The sequence below is a fragment of the Dipodomys merriami genome, unplaced genomic scaffold, assembly GCF_024711535.1.
Source record: "Dipodomys merriami isolate MVZ:Mamm:240054 unplaced genomic scaffold, mDipMer1.0.p SCAF_13, whole genome shotgun sequence".
NCBI classification, from domain to species: Eukaryota; Metazoa; Chordata; class Mammalia; order Rodentia; family Heteromyidae; genus Dipodomys; species Dipodomys merriami.
The window spans coordinates 7,567,941-7,590,158 of record NW_027202604.1 but is presented as its reverse complement, the minus strand read 5'-3'; the positions used below and the strand labels follow the sequence as shown (position 1 = coordinate 7,590,158).

At 43.0% G+C, this 22,218-nt stretch overlaps 1 protein-coding gene across 1 annotated transcript in view; it reads right to left on the bottom strand.

Moving 5' to 3' along the window:
• Nucleotides 1–21,514, bottom strand: part of Plcl2 (phospholipase C like 2) — a 175,326-nt gene extending 153,812 nt beyond the window's left edge. The window contains exon 1 of the mRNA XM_070018650.1: nt 21,126–21,514. Coding sequence (XP_069874751.1) covers nt 21,126–21,452 — 327 coding nt within the window. The 5' untranslated portion in view covers nt 21,453–21,514. The remainder of the gene's footprint in view (nt 1–21,125) is intronic.
• Between the last annotated feature and the right edge of the window lie 704 nt (nt 21,515–22,218).

Here is a 22,218-nt window from a genome sequence, read left to right as displayed (position 1 = left end):
GGCCAAGGGGTGTGTGTGTGTGTGTGTGTGTGTGTGTGTGTGTGTGTGTGTGTGTGTGTGTGTGTGTGTGTGTGTGTGTGTGTGTGTGTGTGTGTGTGTGTGTGTGTGTGTGTGTGTGTGTGTGTGTGTGTGTGTGTGTGTGTGTGTGTGTGTGTGTGTGTTCCCAGAAGTTCAGAGGCCAAGGCTATAGGATTACAAATTCAAGGCCAAATTAGGATACATAGTGAGACCTTGTTGCAAAAAGAAGAGAAGCAAAGGAAAAAATGCATTAGTGACCTATGACTTTGGTTTTATACAGAGGTCAAATCTGGCATCTCTTTTTCGGATTCTAGATTTTTGTTTTAAACACTAAATAGAGCTGTGTAATGTTGGTCTCTATGCCACATCTGCTATCTAAACTATGTAGGAGGCTGAGATGGGGAAGATTGAAGTTCCAGACCACGGGGCAGGGGTTGGGGGTAAGGCCCTGGTAAGAAAAGTCCAAGAGATGTCATCTCAACAGAAGAAGCTGAGAACAGTGTCATGTGCCTGTCATTCCAGCTATAGCAGGAAGCAAAATATAGAAGGATCATGGTCCAGAGCACAGTCCTGGCAAAAACTAAGACTTTATCTTAAAAACGACCAGTACAAAAAACAAGCTAGAAATGTGGTGAAATAGTAAAACACCTGCCTAGCAAGTATAAGGCCTTGAGTTCAAACCTCAAAACTGCTGAAAGACAGACAGAGAGAACCAAGTAGGAGATCAAGGACTAGCTAGGACAGTGTATATGTGTCAGTGTGACCCCCATACAACTCCTGGTTGCAATTACTTGCATCACTCCATGTACACACATAGCCCAGAACCCTTTGTGGCAAGAACATCACCTCTAATACTGTCTGTGTCATAAAAAAGAGGATGTGTTTTATAGTTTTTTTCTGGAGTTTCTGCCTGCCAGAGGCTACCAGTGTTCTGCCACTCCTAACTCTGGCCAGCACACACACTGCTTGTCGGCTTCCAGGCCAGGGACTGAGCAAAAGCACTGTAGCTTTTCCACAGTATCCATCTGGTGATGGCAAAGCCTGGAATGAAAAGATCCTATTCAAAGGGTCAGGAACCCCCCCCCCCAGTAAGCCCTTCCCTGTGGAAACAGTCCTCGCTTTTCAAAGCACACATGCATGTGCGGGCACACACAGAGCCTCCTCTTCTCTCCTGTCACACATCCACATATACCTACACCTGGTTCTCTTGAAAACCACTAAACTTCAGTGTTAACAAAACAAATGCTATATTCTGTCTCATTTGTTTTGGGTGTTTCTTTTTTTAATCAAGACCTTTGAAAAGGTGAAAGAGTGAACTTCACATCCTTGTCTCTGGTAACAAGTGTCCCAGCAATGTCACGGCCACTGAGCAGATACCTAGAAAGCTACATATATGTTTCCTGGGACACATGGGACTTTTTCACTGAGACAATAGAGCAGGATTATCTGCCTCCCATGGGTGCTACCTTTTTTCCCTGCCATCACAGTTCAAGGTGCACTTTCCAAAAGGAGATCACAAATATTCAGTCCTTGAAGGTCTCCCCCTGCTACGATAGTTGGAAAGCAGTAAGTGGTCACAATGAAGAACCACATGCAAGAGGCAGGCTGCAGGGCCTGTAGAAAATGAGAATCCTTTGTTCCACGGTCAGCCACAAACCCAATGGGACCATTTCCCAGGAGAAAAGCTTCACAGCATCACTCCACTGGGTGTGGCTTCTCCCATTTGGCCACATGACACATTGCTTTGCAGAGACTTCAGAACTCTGACCTCTCAGTATGTGGGTACCTCCTGGCAGGCACAATGTAAGGCCTATGATTCCACACACTCTCACCCTGGCAAAACCCTGCTGTGAAACCAGCACCAGAGCTGTGTGTCTCAGCAGAGAGGAAGTAAAATGAAAGGGCAGACACTCCCATATACTTTGCTTTCTTAGCATTTCTGCAGTGTGAGAAGAGACAGATGCCTATGATCATATAACAGAACATGCCTACTTTACCTCTTATCAAGGGAGAACTAAACTAGTCCACAACATGAAGGTCACCACAATGACAAGTTCCAGAACATACAGAATGCCACTGGTGTCTCATCTCAAACTCAAACTGTAACAAAACAGCTTAGTAACATTTTTTGGCACAAAAAATATTTTTCACAGAAATAAATTTCAAACTAAAATCCTATGACAACTCCTTTTCAAAATGCTCAAAATCAAGATAAGGCAGAATGACAGAAGGGGTGACACAGATCAAGATGTATTATGCTCATAACCTGACTTCTAGAATTGAAACCTCTTTTACAACTATTTCATAGAAATAATTTTTAAAAGATGCACTGTATTCATAAACTGACATGTTGAACTGAAACCTCAAAACATGCTCAAAACATGACCCCTCTAGGTATGCAAATATGTCTATCCCTAACTTATAACTCCTTTCTTATGAGAAAGAAATGTTTCTGAGTCCGATCTCAATTTAATTTTTCTTTGTAATTTTAAGTAAACAAATATATCAGTCTAGACTGGTATCTAAACACTTGAATGATTCCTTCCAAACTATTTTAAATGAAAAGCAGAGAGGAATCAAATAATTTTAATTCAAAATTTATCTCATGTTGTTGCTACAGAAATCAGGTACTTGTTTAATTTTAATAGTAGTGTATTGGTCATCTTTCTACTACTGTAGCAATACCACTTAGTTAACTTTAGGTTTTTTGTGCTCAGTTTTAGAAGCTCCTTTCCACAATGGGGAGAACATGGCATTGGATTCTTAGTGAGTGTGTTAGATAACAATGTGAGGATTTCCTGACAGAATAAACTTACTTTCTGCGTAGAAACCAAAGAAAGAGGAAGCGTCTGCCATCCTGTAATTCCCATCAAGGGACTACCTGCAATGACCTAAATACCTCCCAGTAGTCCTCCCTTCCTGAATCATATATCACTTCCTTACTGCACTCTGGAAGGAACACTTTTAACACCCTTGGGAGATGCGTAACATCTAAACACTAGCCAACAGTATATGCTGGAATTGATCATATCTCTTTCAAAGGTAATTCCATAGCAAAGAAGAGTTTGTTATTTCTGAAGCTTGCCACTTTCTTTAAAAAAAACTTCTCTTTCAATCAAATTATCCAATGAGCATGCCACACTAATAACTCCAGAAAAGGACAAGATAGAAGGGTGAAGAAAGGATTTTAAAAAAGGATTACAATGGATGAAGACTGGATTTGAATACATTGCAGGCAACTGTTTACATAATGTGCTAAAGGAGACACTGAGCAAACAACTGTACCAAAGGTTGAGAGGGCAAATATGAGCAGAGATATTAACTTGTGAGTCACTAGTAAACCCTGGTTAACTACCTCTGTGCTGCGGCAAAGTCGTCTAGGATCAAATATAGGATAGGAGGAGAAGTCCTACTACTGTGTAACACAGAGACCCTGAAGGTCGACACCAGTGGGGAGGGTAGAGGAAGGAATAGAAGAAAAGAGATGGGGAAGGAGACCACAGATCCTTTTTCCAGATACAGCTGCAAATGAGGCAAAGAAAGGTTGGAGGAAGCTGAGGAGAGAGCTAAAGAGAGATCAGGAGTGCTGCTAGCTTTCTTATTTTTGAAGAGCTGATGAGGGAGAAAGAAGTGCAGATGGAGAAGTTAAAGATTCACAATGGGGGGTGAGGGTGTCTGGAGCACAGGGACAGGAGAGAAGTGAGGTGGGCCCTACTCTAACAGAGGGAGAACAGATGTGCAGGTCTCAAGGCAAAGGCTGACGGGTTTCTAAGAAGCAAGCGGGAAACCACATGATAAGGATGGTGAGGGAAGGTGTTAGGATAGACATCCATACATGTCATAGCCAGCTATCACTTAATTGTGCAGGCACTACCCAGTTCAAGAAAGCAGGCCTGGACTATGAGGTATGGCACTTCTCCTGGTGAAACTCCCTGTAGAGATGAGGGACAGCCTCTGACCTTGGCCTTTGCAGCACCAACTCCACCCTAGATCAAGTGGTCAAAAGAAAAGAAATGCCCCAGCTTGTGTCTACACATTTAGAAGTCTTTAGTTGCCAGAAGCAGCAACTTCCATGTGAGTCTTAAAACAGCAGATGACCAGCAAAATACTGTTGCATTCTTGGAACAGACACATCTCACATACTCAATAAATTGGGTGCATGCATATTTTTTAAACTTCAAGGATATATAGATGCTTTGCCTTATCATAATAAGCAGTGGGGCAGTTATGTATTCTAAATATTAATGTGAGCCAATGACACAAGGTGTTAAACTTTAGTTCCTATCAGGGCAGAAAAGCAACTCTTGGATCTTTTTAAGCAGTCAACAGTTCACAACCTAAGATGGGTGCTGCTCCAAGATTATCTTTACTAATACTAAGCTTTTTGTATGTCTGTTAGTGAAGAATTTGAGGGTAAAGTGCCTCCTTCCTAACTGACACATGTAAGATATGGAAGGGAACTAACTGTCAAGGAGCTGGGTCCAAAGCTCAATTCTGCCAACATCTTATATAAATACATCTAACTTTGTACAGATAGGCCTCAACTTTCTCATCCACAAAATTGAGCCACTAATGTTGTATACGACAGAGGATTACTGTAGGTGTGCCCCGACTTGATGTTCAAAGTGGCTTAAAGACAGAAAAACTAAACATATACATTAAAAAAACTTTTTCCTACTTGTCTTTTTTATTTTTTAATTTTTGTTGCAAAGGTGATATACAGAGTGATTACAGGTACGTAAGCCAGGTATTGAATACATTCTTTTTGAACAGTGTTACCTCCTCCCTCATTTTTCTCTCCCAGTTTTTCCCACTCAACTCTCTCCCCTCTAAGCTGTATAGTTCATTTCCAACACGGTGTCTAGTGAGTGTCACTGCTGATTTCATTCATCCTTTGTCCCACTATTTCTGTGCTTCCCCATCCCCTCCTCAAATCAGATAAACTTACATACAAGTCAAAAGGTAAGTAAATCAGAAACAACAACAAAAGAGGAAAACAGAAGTTTTATTAGCAAACCTAAGGAATAGTGCATATGTTTCTCATGTAAAGAGTCATCAACTATAAAACAGCACAGAAACTAAATCAATAAAACAGACAGATCTTCCCAAGACCCAATAGTTTCACTTAACCTATCAGTCACACAAAAACCTCTTGCCAAGGTGCAGAAAGACACATAAGAAATCTGGCAGACAAGACTCCACACACTATTTATAGCAAAAGGAAGACAAAATGGAGTCTTTCCTGACACATTTAACACTTCAGCCAAACACAAGAGGTGTGGCCCTTTCCAGAGCCCAGGGGCCTGGGGTTTGCCACACACAGCTCCTGCTCTCCACAGCCAGTTCCATGGATACCCCAACTGGTATCCAGGTCTCTGGCCTGCACCCTAGATAGAAATTCAGAGTTTAGCCTCCTTGCCTCCTTGCAGCTTTTCTGTTGTAATTTTTAAGAATGACCCAACCAACAGTGTTCTGTTCAGATACAAATGAAAGCCCTAAAACTAGCCTATTAGTTCCCTCCCCAGAGGACAGTAGCACTCCTGTGAAGGTAAAGGGTTACTGTTCCTCCTGCTGTGAGATACTCTATCTGCTCCAGTCTGCCATCCACCTGCCTGCTGGCCAGCCACAGCTCCATGACATGACTTGGAGCCCAGCTTCAATCTGCTAACCAAGTGGCCATAAAGGACAGATTCAACAGCACCCTAGAGTTCACTGTTCCTTCTCTTCTCCCTCTATTCTCTCCATCACCTTGAAAACAGAGCTTCCTAAACTACCATACTTGCTAACCCTGACGGCTATACTGGCCACATGATGGACTGTAGGGTCTGGCATCTTGTCTTCATGCTGGAGGAAGGACCCCCCATCACCTGCTTCCCAGGTAATGGGCATGCCCAGACCCCTGGAGGCAGGGGCAGGTACTTGGCTGATAGGTTACTGAATATTTCAGTCCAGTGCCTGGGACTGGGAATTTCCTGAGGATCTGCCCCCTTGTGCCGACCTATTTAGGCCCAAACCAGCCTAGCTGCCAGAGGCCATGCCTCTGGTGTATCTGTGATCGTGTCCTGTGACCTGTCTTCTGGCTCATCTCCAGTAATCATGGCATCCCAATTCAGCTCTCCATTGAAGCTGAATTGGTTTGTTGGTATTGTTCTTGTTATTTCTTTCCTCTTCAGCATGTTTCCTAGCTGTGTTACATGTATTTGCGTGATGCAGGCCTTTGTAACAACTGGCAGCCTGCAGCCTGTTAACTGTATAATAAAGACTCCAATATTTTATATTTTAAAATGTGGCTTTACCTTATAATTTACCTTATTACAACCCCACCCCTGCTACAGCTAGGTGAGTCTTCAGTCCCAGGGAATGTCCTCAACTACACAACTGTGTTACTACACAGTTACATTTTTTTATGTGTTGCTTGGTATGGAAATACTGCTTGAAACACTGCTTTGAAGTATAATCTATTATTATAATTATGATCTAATAGCCTCTGACATTACCAGGATTGGCAAGCCTGAGAGTGGTCCTGAGGAGAGGAGCTTTATTGCACCCTGTTTAGGTGACATCTTCCAAGTCATCCTCCTTCATGTTTTTACATTGCTATCCAGCAGCATGGATGAGGAGGAGTGATGCACTGAGGTCAGGGATGCTGCTCCAGGAAGATACTTCTCATGGCCCCCACAGTGTGGGGCCCAACAGAGTACTTGCTATGCAACCCTTTCTCACTTTGTTTCTCTCACTCACCTAGAGACCCCTCACTGAAGCACTCATAAATAGCAGGTAATCTTTGAGACAAAACACCTAGTGAATTATTCAGGACTAACTTCAAACATCTCTTCTTCCCTAACAATAATAATAAGTGAGAAAACATGGGTAACAAGGCTGGAGGAAAGGAAACCTCTCTGACTCCCAACTTGGTAATTATTACTGAGAACTAACTTTTCACAAAAAGCTATAGGCTTCCTCCCAAAGAATATTAATGTTCATTGCTGCTATGCCTCCCCTTTAGACCAAGCAAATGGAGCTGCTTATCATACATGTACATATTAACAGGTGGCTTACAATCAAGAGCAAGACAGCTCCAGGACACTTCTGCAGCTCCCAAACTATAGGTCTACCCTCTAGTTAGGAGTCCCCAAAATACAACCTTCTCATTCAGTCATTTCTCTTTCTTGTTGCCTACTTAAGGCAAGTGAATAACATATGCTTCTCTGCTGGAAAGTGCATTCACATTAATTTGGAAGAGGAAAAAAAGGAATGGTAAAGGCTCCTAACTGTAAGAGCAAGTTACAGGGGAAAAAGGGCATACCATGTAACTAAGGCTTCAAACATGTCACAAGTGAATTTTCATGTTATTACTTTACCGCCCATAAAATAATTTTCTAGATGCTTTGGGAGTTCAATGTTCATTCTTTCTTTTCTTAAATAAGTTTTTTTTATTGCAAAAATACGGTACAGAGGGGTTACAGTTACATGAACAAGGTAATGAGTATATTTCTTATCCAGCATTGTTGCCTCCTTTGTTTTTCTCCTACCATCGCGTCCCTCCCACCTCCACAACTACCCCGCCCCACTCCCCACCCCCGCCCTCCCCGGCCTAAATTGTAAAGTTCATTTTTCGACATAGCATCTTGTCCATCTCATTGTTGCAATGGGTCAATCTGTATCCCTGTTTAAACATTTTGTTTTTTCCCTTCTAATGTATTTATAAGGAACCATGTGATCTTTTTCTGTTGCTTTGTATGTCCCTCCCCCATGGTATAACCCCTGTTTTCAATGTTCACTCTTTCTGACCACAGGGTCCTTGTGGTTAAAGAAAAATGCTCCAGCAAAGTGCATCCTCCCTCAAAGGTCATGACTCTCCAGCCCAGTGGCCAGCTGACCATTAAGAGGGAGTCAAGAACCACTACCCAGGTTTAAATCTCTCTCCCAGTTTAAATCACCCATCCCTACAGACACCTGTTGGGCAAGTGTTGCTATATACCTTCCTCCATTTAAACATCATTTGAGTACATGTAAACACTGCCATTGGAGCATAAGATGAGATGATAAAGGATGTGCATGAATTTGTTTCAGGTTGTTTGCAATTATCTTAACACTGTAGTTGTTGAAATATGCAGTCACATCTCTAGGAACAGTGCTGTGTCTGTCAAACTAGTTCCAAAAGCATTCCTGGGGAGGCTCATTCCTCCATGTCACAGAGCACCGTGGGTACACAGGTGGCTTTCTCTCCTACAGGAGAGGAGCACATCAAGGACAGACCAGGAAATACTGCTGCACAGTGACGGTAGATGAAGCCTTCAAATAATCAGTGTTGCAATACATATTTCTCCCATCACTTCTGTTAGCTAGGGACTAACTTGACTCATGTTGACTATGTTGATATATAAAACCTGTCTCTGCAAATTTAACTAAGGTTTCAGTACCCTTCATTGCTATTTTATGCCGCTCAAGAAGAGAGAAGCTGCACTCCTTGAGGGCAAACCTCCAGAGAAGCTGAAGGTTTAACCTGACCCTCTACTCCAGCTCAGAGAATACTGCAGCTGTTTGTTGTTATGTCTAACAGAGCATAATGGGGGTGCTATAGGGCACATGAGAAAGTTTAACCCTTGTTCTTAATTAACCCCCACTAGACCATAAAATCTCCCTTCCTACTTTAGGAAACCCCAAGAGGTTCCAACTTGATTGGAATGGGTAGAGCTGTTTTGGAAGCCAGGTAATTCTAGTGTGTCCCAAAATGACTCAGCTGAAGACACAATGTTTTCCTTCCCTGTTTCCCCACCTAAGACAATGTTTAGATGACAAATCAGTGTGCAATAGAGCTGAAGCTCCCTGTTGACCACCTCAGATTGAAGAAGAGTTGCTATTCAGTGGAGATTAAACACTACTGTTCACAGATCTGGGGCAGTTAGCAGAACTTTTGTATGAGTAGCACATTCTGTAGTCAATTGTACACACTTGAACAATCAAAATGCTCAAAGCTACTCTTACAAATCATATTAACAATAATAACTCTAAGCCATTGCAACTATAGTATTAATATAACTGCAATAGCCAACAGTCTCCTAACTGTCAACTCCCCCTACCCCTGGTACAGCACCTCTGTGTCCCCGGCACATTCCAGAACAGGACCAGTTTTAGTCATCTAGAAAGCTAACCCTTTCTCCTAAGGACACGGAGCTCAGATTATATATCTCTCTGTCTCTCTGTCTCTGTTGCTCTGTCTCTGTCGCTCTCTCTCTCTCTCTCTCTCTCTCTCTCTCTCTCTCTCTCTCTCTCTCTCTCTCTCACACACACACACACACACACACACACAAAACTTCAACAAAAGCACCTGTCATCTATGGACTCACAGACAAAAGTAAACTTCCAAGTCTGGGCCTTAATAGGAAAAGGAAGAGACTGATAAGTACCCAAATTTGATTGATGTTCACAATTTAATTTTCTGAATCAACTTATTTGCCAAAGTGTATCTCCAGAAAAATCCTAAGTATGTAGTTAGACAGATTTTACAAAGTAAATTCACAGATGAAACCACCACCCATAACTAGAAACCAAGAAATATGGCTCTAGAGGGTCTTTGGCTCCCCTTCTCAATCTTGGTTTTGGACTTTATATAAATGGAATAAAAATATCCTTTTGTATTTTTTTCCTTCAGTATTATGCTTAAGAGACAAGTGGTTACAGGGTGGTCAACTATTATTCTTTTCTGTCTATTTTCCTTTCTTGACTTTTCTTTTTCTCTACAGTCTTCCATTGTATAATATACTATTTGAGTTGTTTCTCATTTTTGGATTTGATACAGTGAATGCTGTGTCAGCAATCTTGTACATTTCTTCTCATACACACTTATCATAATTTCTACTGGATAGATAGCAAGTAGGAAAGACACCATGGAATAAACAGTCAAACAGACTGTTGTCACCAATAGATTCTCAAAACAACCCAGAGATAACTACTCACTGAATTTATGACAAAGAACAAATATAATACAGTGGAGAAAGGATATTTTCAAATAGCACTGAGTTAATTAAACTATTTATATGCAAAGACATTTTTATCCCCTATCTCCTACCACACACAAAAATAAAGTTCAGATAGGTTGTGTGTGTGTGTGTGTATATATATATATATATATATATATATATATATATATATATATATACACATGTATATATACACATATATATACATACATATGTATATACATATGTATATATATATACACACACATGTGAAAAAAAGAGGACTCTAGAGATTAAATAAATGAATATCTTCATGAGTTTCAGTAGTATACAAAAGTAATATCCATAAATGAAGCCTGGTGCTGGTGGCTCACACATGTAATACTTAGGATGCAAAGATCTGAGGATCACAGAAGTCAGCCCTGGCAGGAAAGTCTGCGAGACCCTTATCTCCAGTCAACCAGAAAAAAAGCCTTAAGTGGAGCTATGGCTCAAATGGTAGAATACCAGCCTTGAATGAAAAAAGCCAAGCAAAAGCATGAGGACACGAGTTCAAGCCCCAATACTGGCACAAAAATCAATTTTAAAAAATCTATAAGTGAATACTGATAAAGTGGACTTCACTGAAAGTAAGAATTGTTATTTATGGCAAGATACCCCTTAAGACAGTGAGAAAGGAAGTCATGGGCCACAAGAAGCCATTCTCTCATTTGTACCATACAAATAGCAGATCCAGAAAGAAAAAACAAGGCATACAAATCAATTTCTGCAAAACATCATTTTAAATGAAAGACAGAAATAAGTATTTTTACCAAAGAGAATGTCCATATGGAAGATGTCCAGTGTCACTAGTCATCTAAAAAATTCAACCCAAGGGTCACAGTAAGGTACCACTGACTGCACAGACATCACAACAGTGTGCCAAAACAAAACGGTTACAATTATAACCCAAAAAAAGACAAAACTACTGACAATACCAACTGTGTGTGAGTAGAAAAATTAGAATTCATACCCCACCCCATACAGCATGTAAATTAGTTTAACCAGTTAGGAAAATTGTTTGATACAAGTGTCTACTACAGTTGAACATGCACATATCCACTTAATACACAGGGAGTGTTATTTATGGAACTATATGTAAACCAGATTTCTTCCCAAAAAAATCACATAAAATACTCCCTTGAAACTGTATTTCCCTGAGTATTCAATTAGCTCTAATATGAAAACTCATGAATAAGTCTATTGGCATTGAATATAAGCTGCTTGCATGAGTTGAAATGAAAAACTAAGCAACTCACTTTATTTTCTATGAGAATAAACACTAAACCACATCACAATTGGAAAAATTACATCTACTATGCCCACAGGATACCAGTTTTCCTGAGAAATAAAAAGTATCAGGAAGCCATACAGGGAGCGTCATACAGCTTGTGATTCTAACAGTGGCTGCAAACAAGGTCACTTCCCCGATGTGGCCATACTAATTGGTCAAAAGCAACAGAGGTCTCATCAGCAATGCTCATAAACAGCTTAGCCCTTCCTGAGCATTTTCAACTTAGAGAGCAGACACCTGCTACCTATTTGTCTTTCATGAGACTGGGCTCATGTCAACCTACCACTATGTTATTTGGTTAGCTCTTGATCTTTACTATTTATAAACCGTCTTCAGAGTATATGCATGCCTAAGTATGTACACATGCAGCTATCTATAGTAAAAAAAACAAATTAACAAAAATAGCTATCTGTAAGACCACATCTTGTTCTATTAATACCCACATACTGCACTATTACATAACAACTTTTTTCCCAATTCTGTTATGCTAACATGCAAATAAATGAATTCAACCATAGCTAGGAGCTTAATGTGCTCATCAGTATGGCCTTGTATATCTCTAACTACAGAAGAATTTGATATGATTCTGAAAAATCTCATGAATCTACATTATTTCTTACTTTTCAACCTTGCTGCTTAGTTTTGGGGCTGTTAATACCTGAGAGTTTCAAAGTAATGTATCTAGAATACTCAAGAAGATCCTAAGCTGGGTGCCAATAACTACCATCTATAATCCTACGTACTCAGGATACTGAGATCCAAGGATCTTGGTTCAAGATGAGCCCTTATACTACCACCCAGATAAACCCTCCAGACTCATTTCCAATTAGCCAGCAAGAAGCCAGAAATGGTAGCAAAGCTCAAATGGTGGGGCATCAGCCTTGAGTGGTGAAGCAAGAGCTCAAGGCCTTGAGTTCAAGACCCAGTATAAACACAAACACACAGAGAGAGAGACAGAAGTGGGGAGAGAAGGAGAGGAAGAGGTGGGGAGGGAGAGAGAGATACTTGAATACTGACTTATCAGTAGAAAGAATGGGAAGAAAAAGACCCAAGTCCTGGTTTGTCGATTAGAGTGAAACCTAGGTACGGTAGCCAGGATTAAGCTACACATTTATGTTACTAGGTTCACGTGACTTCATACCAAGATTTAGTCATAAGAAGTCAAATTCTTCTTATTACAAACAGTCTTCTCTTTCAGGACTTGATGGAAACTTCTAAGGTTTAAGCATCTAGAAGCCACAATAGAAGAAAGTGGCAAAGCAGTCCACAGCATGCACTGTCCACACAGCCAAACCTGGTCTGACTGTTGGTTCTTGTCTCTGTGATAATGTTCCCTTTCAATTATAATGTTCCCTTTCAATTTCTGCTGAGGGACCCCCAGATTCCCTATAGCTTTTATGCCGGTATTCTAGATTCCTTAGGTGTTTTCTTTTCATTATCAATTCTCCCAATGCTATCTTTGGATAATTCAATATTAATACAAATGAAAGTTAAAGTAATTTTTAGTTCCTTGAACAAAAACTGGCAAGTGCAAGACCCTAGTTTCAATTCCTCATCCCTGCAAAAAAAAAAATAAAAATAAATAAAACAAAGCAAAAGCTATACATGTTAAAGAAACCATATGCCAAAAAAAATGTTAAGTGCTTTAGCAAATAGTAACACTCTCTTGCCATGCCCTTTACAGCTTGATAGCAAAACATAAATCCAAAGACATTTTCAAAGGCTCACTCCAATTTCAGGAGCACAAAGGGACAAAGCATTTAACATCTTGTAGAACAATCTAGGAGGGACCTGTCTTGGATCAACTTTAAGTGAAGATATTTCCTTCCTTTTGACTGTTTTCAAACATGAAATAGATTTCTTCTTTGAAGTACACATCCCACTGAGTCTCACATTCTAATCAAAACCAGTTGGAGGTTAAGTCTAAACATCTTTAGCAGATTTGTCATTCACTTCCATTTACTTATTCACACATTTGTTCCACAAATACATACTTTAATACATGCTTACAACCAGATGCTAGGTGTTTCCAAAAACTTAAAGTGAGTAAGATGTAGCAGAGGGGGGCTAGGACCAACAGCATGGAGACACAAGGCAGAGTGGTGATTAGAAGGCAAAGGAAAAAAATTCATTCTAATTGGAGAGTGATTAGTCAAGATAGACATTAGGCAGAACTAGGACAGGAGAAATATGTTCTGAGAAGAGAGGTAAAATATAGGGATGTAAGAGCCAAGATTTAGCACCGAAGCCAAGCACACTGAGGCTCCACATAGATTGTAATGGAGTTTGTAAAAGGAAGATTACAATTTGAGTGACCTGACTATGTTACTTATCATCCAGCCTGGGACACTTTGGAAAGCCATAAGAGGCATTATTAATAATTTTGTCATGATAAAAGATATAAAACTGGATTTTCTTGGGCAAATCAATACAGATGAATAGCTAGCAAAATGAAACTATGTTCACTACCCTCTGGTCTCACAGCAGGGCTGTTTACATATGTATACCATTGTACTGAAGTATCTGATTCAGAAAGCTACCTAAAAAACATTACCAAGAGCATCTATGGAACATATCTGGAAAATTCTCTGGGCACTTTCTGCACATTTCAAGAGACAAATTTCCAAAATGAGCATGGGAAATGCTAGTGATCTCCAGTTCCACTAGAGTTAGTGTCTGCATGCCTCAGGCTAACCTCTAGAGAGAAACTGAAGATCAGAAAGACATCCTAGGTAGTGTGTACTGTGAGCAGTTACAGGCCACACATTGCCCCTTAGACATCTAAGACCATATTGTCTTACTGAATCCACAGTGGCATGAGAGGTGAGTTTTCTCTACCCATTTTAGAGATGAGGTACCTAGACACACATGATTCAACATCTCACCCAAGGTTCAAAGGAAGCCTGATTCAAACTCAAGTAATTTCTCTCTCCTGAATAATGCAGACATGCCATGTGGCCTGGGCACATCCTCCCACCCCGGGGAATAGGCAAGTAGAGATAATGAGCTAGAACACATTGTTCTTAACTGACCCTGCCACATGACTAACTGCTAATGGCCATGGACTTCAGCTGCCTGCCCTCTCTGATGTTCTAGAATACACTGGTATGCCAGCATGGTGACCCCTTCTTACCAATGTCAGTGAAGCTCAATGTAATTAATTGTGTAACTCCCTAGCTTCAGGGAGTTATCCCCAGCTTTAGGGTACCCAAAGTAGATGAAGGTGCAGCTCAATCTTCCACAATGATTCTGAGTTTGAGTCATGACTGACAGTCTGCTAACAAGCACAATCAAGGACAAAGCTGGTTAGGCAGTTTCAGGTCCTGTGGACCCACTGGTGAAAAAAATATTTGAATCACATTACAAAGAACAAGAAGATAGCTAAACTACCCCCCAGAGGTCTGATAGAGGAGGAGTAATGGCATCCCAAACCTGGTCATTATGAGGACAGAGCATCTGATTGTAGACACATATATGTATACAGTCTGGAGAGAAACTGAGACTGTTCATACTTCACTTATTTCTGCATTTAGGCTGTAAACATTGCCTTACTTTGTTAAATATTCAGCCCTGGATAACTTAAACATTAAAAAAAACCTTGCAAAGCACTCACAACTATAAAAAAAAAGTGAGCTGATTCTGGGATTGAACATTCTAAGAAAATGACTGAAGTAGTTGATGTTGGCAATTAAGAAAACAATTTCCCATCAGTTCTCTTTATGAACCCATTGGTGAAAAACAATGCAAGCTAAATACAATGATTTGGACAGTAAACTGGGAAAGGTGAAAAAGGGAAAATAATTCTGGTGTATGAAAATTAATCTACTGTGATGACTTCCAGAAACTGAGTTCTGAATTGTGACAAAGCTCTCTGAGTAGACTGGAACAAGCAATCTTGATGTTTCAGCACTGATCTCCAGGGTCTGAAATGCATTAGCACAAAGTGAAGTGGACAGCTGCTGATTGGCCATTACATTTTTCTGACCTAAATGATCCATTAGGATCTGCCTATCTACCTAAACAGATTCACTTTGGGATGAAGGCACTGTTTAACACTCATGATATGCCTACAAGTTAGCAGGGTATACAGTTGCTTTTTTCTTTCCTCATTTAAGAAAAAAAGATGTCTAAAGTTGAATGCAGATACCTTTTAAGATCCAGTTATTCCAGAACCAGTGACTCACACAAGTAAGCCTAGCTACTCAGGAGGCTGAGATGTAAGGATCAAGATTCAAAGCTAGCCTGAGCAGGAAAGTCTATGAAACTCTTATCACCAATTAACCAGCACAAAGCCAGATGCAGAGCTATGGCTCAAGTGGGAGAATGTCAGCCTTAAAATAGTTAAAAGACAGTGCCCAAGCCCAGAGTTCAAGCCCCAGTCTTAGTACACACACAAAAAAGATCCAATTATAAAAATAGTGACTGAGTAGTTTGCATCTATGCAGACCAGCTTTTGCTTGCAAAGAACCATTTTAATTTAAACATGGACCAATATCATACAATGATAATAAACATAATGTATAAGATTTTATTACTTTGAGCATGTGTAATAAAGGAACAAAGCCTGTCTGACCTAAAGACTCTGTTACAAAGATTATCCTAGTGTTACTCCCATGCAGACAGATAATGGCAATGTCTATGTTAAGCAAAATAAGGACTGTCACCTTGGACAAGGTCAGACTGCTGGTCACAGGGAAGCTCCAAAGCCTGGTTCAGCCACCCCAACAGGTGATGAGACAGCTGCCTGGTGATATGATCTGCCAGTTTCTGTGAGTATAAATGGATTCTCTTCCCCACTCCAACATCCCATATAAGTCCAAGTTCCAACACCAACTTCCTCTCTTCTTTCCTTCTACAGAAAAGTTAAATGGCCAGTATAATGGAGAAAGAAGTGGAGTACAGCCACATTTACATAAAATACAGGAATCAGCTCCAGTTCAGTGGACAGACACATGACTACCTCTCTGAATTCTACTTTCCTCCTGCCCCTGTGATTGGTTTAGCAAGTGGCTACTCTTACTTCTTCTAAATACCATATGATGCAGTGGCTCTATTTCCTCAATGGTGGAAAGGACCCAAGATCAGTAATTGCCATAGTCTGGGGAAGGAAGGGTGGGAAGAATACAAAGAGACCTGGGATATGAAGATGAGGTGGAGGAACTGCTCTTTGTTTTAACTGTGGTGTTATTAGGAAACTCTGTGGCTGTGCAAGCTCACAGAACTCAACACTAACGTCCATCTTACTGTATGCAATCATATAGTACTTTTAAAAGCATGAACTGAAGTGTTTAATTAGCTATCATTAAAATAAACCATCCAACTAATAGAGACATTTTAGCTTCATTGTTTCTAATACTAAAAAGAAACCTAAGGCCTAAAATTCTATTTCTTATTTTTATAACATGTTCTTGAATTAAAGGATAGAACTATTAATAAAAAAAATAGATGCCATGTGAACAATTAACCAAATTATCAGTTTCAAACTAAAGCATAGTCTGTACTGAACAGTAAGAGAAAGTGAATTATGGAAAAAAACATGAAAGTGGTATTTTCATTTACTAGATTACTTAAGATAACCAATACAATGGCTTCTTCCCTAAAAATCCAGTAGCAGACCTCTATGAATAAGCTTAAAAGTATACTGGTATTAGGGTGTCATGGGTCAAAATGCTTTGTACTTATAAACTGATGTGGTGAATTGAAATCTCTTTGTATGACTACTCAAAGATCATAAATAAACAAATACAGGTACAGTTATTTGAAAAGCTAAGGAAAAGTAGAAAAGTATGCTGGTGATTCTGATGATTGTTTATTATCTCAAAGTGTTTGTAAAAGGTTCTGTGAGGCTGTTCACACTAAATTTTCATGAACACTGATACCAAACACAGTAAGATCTTTTAGTATTGACCTGTACATCTACTTTGGAAAAAAAAAAGCTAGTCTTAAAGTAATTTCTTATTCAAGCCTTATTTATAAAACAGGTGAGGGCTGGGAAGGTGGCTCAGTGGTACAGTGCTTGCCTTGCATGCATGAGGCCCTGGGTTCCATTCCTCAGCACCACATAAGCAGAAAAAGCCAGAAGTAGCACTATGGCTCAAAGTGGTAGAGCACTAGCCTTGAGCTGAAGAGCTGAGGGACAGCGCCCTGGCCCAGAGTTCAGGCCCCATGACCAAAATAAATAAATAAATAAATAAATAAATAAAACAGGTGAAATGCCAAAGGAATGATTTTTAAATGAGAAATATAATTCTGGCCAACCTACAGCATATTCCTGACTATGTCCTGGTCCTTTGTGCATACTGGAAATAATTGGCTTTCTTTGCCTACCATTCCTTACTTGGGGTCCTTGTTCCTCTTTCTGATTTAGAACTCCCACCTTAAGAAATGCAAAGATTGGGGCTGGGAAGGTGGCTCAGTGGTAGAGTGCTTGCCTTGCATGCATGAGGCCCTGGGTTCGATTCCTCAGTACCACATAAGCAAAAAGAAAAAAGCCAGAAGTGGCGCTGTGGCTCAAGTGGTAGAGTGCTAGCCTTGAGCTGAAGAGCCTAGGGACAGCACCCAGGCCCACAGTTCAGGCCCCACAACCAAGAAAGAAAAAAAAAAAAAAAAAGCAAATGTTGGAGAGAAGCCTAAGCCTGATATTTAAACTAATACAACACCATAACTACCATTCCATGCTCCTTTGCACCCTCCCCCCTCCATTCTGTCTGGTTACCACCTTGCTTACTAATCTCTCCCTCCTGATCATCTGACTGCATTCATGCCTCAGAATATTTCAGAAGCAACAAAAGGAAACAGAGGAAGGATGTCATTATTACTTCTTCACACATGGGCTCTGCTTAAGTTCTTTGTTATTCTTTAACAAAAAACACAATATATTATCTTCCCTGTTCAGCACTCATTATTTGATAAAATTCAACATTAAAGATTTCTTTATTCTATAAAACATTATCTTCTACTGTAATCAGTCTTTAGAAAATGCCATACTACATTCCAAGAGAGAGAGAAAGAGAGAATACAGTACTGGGGATTGAACTCAGAGTATGGGCACTATCCCTTAACTTTTTGTTCAAGGCCAGCACTCTACCAGTTGAGCCACAGCTCTAGTTCCAGCTTCTTGGGGGTTAACTGGAGATCAGAGTCAAACAGATTTTCCTGCCTGGGCTGGCTTCAAACCACAATCCTCAGATCTCAGCCTCCTGAGTAACTGGGATTACAGTTGTGAGCCATCAGTGCCTGCCTGTCCTAAAATGTTAATGCTGCAAAACACCACTTCAAAGAGAAGCAGTAATTACTTATTTAAATATAGTACCCCCTCTTTCTTATAAACCAGACAAGAGTAGCTACAGAAATGCATGTTGAAAATAAAGGCAAGAAAAAGAAATACGTTACATCATCCTAGGAGGTATAAGATAATTAACTAGATAGGAGATTGGTAAATCTAACACTACCTGTTTTAGAGGTTAGCAGAACTTGGAGAAAATATGTACTTCCTTAACATTCCTCCATTCAGTAAGTAGTAAGCAACTTATTGAGGCCCTACTGTGTTCCTGGCACTCAGTATCCAGGGGTATAATGATGAACAAGAAGCCAACTTCCTTTATTAGAAAAAAGAAAAGTAAAAGCATATCCTTGAAGAATTCAACAGAAGTATCAACACTACTTCCTAGATAATCAATAGTATTTCTCCATGTGTAGTTATAATCTTCACTAAAGACATGATATCAACCCACAAGTTTTTAAATTCCATGTCACATATCTTAACCAGTGATTTTCTTCCTTATCTCCCCTGAGTGTAAAAGGAATAACAGACACTGCAGTTATTCAATAAGTTACAGTACAAATCTCTCTACAGAATCTAAGATTTTTTTTTTTAATGTAAAAACAGGATGGCTGGGCACCAGGTTCATGCCAGTAATCCTAGCTACTCTGGAGGCTGAGATCTGAAGATGGCAATTCCAGATTAGGCAGTGACTAATTTCTAATTAAGCACCACAAAAGCCAGATATGGAGCTATTGCTCAAGTGGTAGAGCACTAGCCTTGAGCAGAAAAGCTCAGGGACAGTGCCCAGGCCCTGAGTTCAAGCCCCAGGACACACATGGACACAAACACACACACACACACACACACACACACACACACACACACACACACACACGGTGTGGCTCAGATGATAGAGTGCCAGCCTTTGAGCATCAGACCCTGAATTCAAGTCCCGGTCACAGAAGGAAAGATTGAAAAAATAAAAACATGTCCTCAAAACAACAAGAGGTATTTTGGTATCTTCTCTAAGATTTCGCCTCAAGTTTCATTATCACCACAAATGCATAGCGACCAATAAAAACAAAAACCTCACATAACTCTACAAACAGGACTGAGGATTGTGCCCAGTTGAAGATAACATTCAGAGAAATAAACTATAGCAAAAGAAAATAATGTATCACTAAAAGCTACATCGATAGCAAAAGACACTACTTTTCTAAGTTTAAGGAAATGCCTGCAGGTAGGTAACATTCGATGTTAAAGTCCTTCGGTAGTGTCCTTGCCCACACATCAAGCTGCACAATCAGATGACCATGCAAAATGCAGTTTCCCAACTGCCTCTTCCAGTGTGTCAGGGTGGTGCTGCATATTGCACTGGGTGACTGCCTGAATGGATAACACCTGGAGGTATGCTCATGGTGCTAGCAGATTTCTGTAAATTTCAAATACCAGTAGTGCCAATTCTCTCCATCTGCCAACTCTTCCCCAGAGTGCCGTAGACTGACTACATATCCTGACCTCTCCACAGGTTATCAGCCACAGGAAGGATGGGTGCAACCCTGTCACTGAGGGTGTTTTGCTCTTGCTCACTGTCCCAATAACCCCCTGATTTTCAGAAAGCAACGTTTGTCTATTTGCTCCAAACTTGAGCAAGCCCAAATGATCTAGTTTTGCCTAAAGTCCCCCACTTAGCTATTTTTCTCTTCCCCCCCCCTCCCTTCCACCGTCTCTCTTTCTCTCAACATTTCTTGTGTGGCAGACCCAAAATATCATAGTAGAAAGAAACCATCACAAACTCTCGATCTTACTTCTGGAGTTTAAAATGCACAAATCGATTGCTGGGTTCCTTCTGCACAGTAACAGTGCGCAAAAGAGCTAAAAAAAACCAAGCAAACTATCCAGAAGAACTTCCATAGATGGGGAGGCCTGCCCAACCAGACAAGGATTAAATCCAGCGAACTGTAATCTCCCCGAGCTCGGAAGCCTAAGAAAGCGGAAATCAGCATGTGTGAACCCACTCCATTGGCCCCGGCCACCGAGGGAGGGGAGCCTGCTCTCCCCCAAGGACAACCATTGCGAGCGGCAAACTAACTATAATACCGACCAGAAGAGACCATTTTAAAATCTGTTCAGCGCCTGGGATTTTTGTTTGTTTTTTTTTTTTTTTAAGAAATCGCCGAATCCCCAACTATCTCTAAAATTCAATGGAGTCGGTGCAGGGGATCGTCCCCAGGCCAGGCTGACACTGGGAACGCGCGCCCTGCCCCGGCAGGTTCCAGGCCCCAAGCCCACCTGGGAGAGGTGACAGCCCCAACTTGCGCGGGGCCGTGTGAGCGCGGCTCCCCGCGCATCTCGGATCACCTCCGCCTCCTTTCTAAAAACGCCTTTTGCCATTTCCAATCCCGGCTCCACCAGGCGCCGCCACCCCACCCGGAGGCTGGCGGCTCGGGATGGACGCCCCCGGCCCGCTGCCCCCGCCTCCCCGAGGGGAACCGGAGCTCCCGCCCGAGGACGGCCCGGCGGGCGCCCGCCGCCGCTCTCCGCTTACCTTGATGATGCTGCTCCGGCGGGGCAGGCCCCCGGGCTTGGTCTCGCGGGGCAGGGGGCAGGCGGCCGAGCCGGGGGTCGGGGCGAGCGCCACGCCGCGGGGTCCCCGGGCCGGGCTGGCCCGGCTCTCGTCCGCGGACACGCCGAGGCTGCAGTCTCCGTTGGAAACGCCGCCGCTGTCACAGCGCGCCCGCCCGTGGCCGAGGCGCCCGCCGCCGCCGCCGCTGCCGCCGTCCCCGGCTTTCAAGACGCCCTTGGGTCCGGGGGCCGGGCCCGGGGAGGAGGGCAGGGCCCCGCCGGCGGCGCCCCCCCGGCCGCACTCCGCCATGGGCGCCCCACGACCCGCCTGCACAAAGCCGCGTCCCCGCGTCCCCGCGTCCCCGCCGCCGCCGCCTCGGGCCGCCGCGCGGCCCCTCCCCCGCCCTCCCTCCCCTCCTTCCCTCCCTGCCCCCCCCTCGCCGCCGCCGCGCCTTCCGCCCTGCGCCTCGCCACCGCCGCCGCCGCCTTCTCCGCGCGCCTCCCGGCCGCCTCGCGCGGGTCTGCAGCCGGCCTCGCGCACCGAGCAAGTCGTGGCGGCGCGATGAGCGGAGGAGTCCTGGAGGAAGAAGGGAGACAGCCGGTCAGCGCGGCGGCGGCGGCGGCGCCCGGGCAGCCGGCACCCGGGCACGGAGAACGCGCCCGACACACGCGCGCCGCCGCCGCCGCGGGCGCCAGAAATCCCCCGCGCCCACCCCGGCCCGCAGCCCGCCACGCGGGACCCGGGCCCCGACACCGCGCCGCCCTCCCCGCCGCTCCCGCCCACCCGCCCGCCCGCCGCGCGAAGGCGCGGCCGCGTGCCGAGCCCCGTCACGTCCTCTCGGCGTCCCCACCGGGGCCCGTGGTGCCGGGAGGAAGCGCACGGCGGGCCCGGGGGCGTCGTCCACCCGCCGCGCGACCCCGAGGGGAGACCCAGGCCCACCTACCCCTCCGCGCCCGCGCGGTCTCCTCCCGAGCGTGGCGCTGCCCCCTATAGGCCGCGGAGACCCTTCCCGGACGCCCCACGAGCCGCCGCCGTCGCGGGCGCAGCGTCCGAGGTCGGGTCTCCTCCAGCTCCC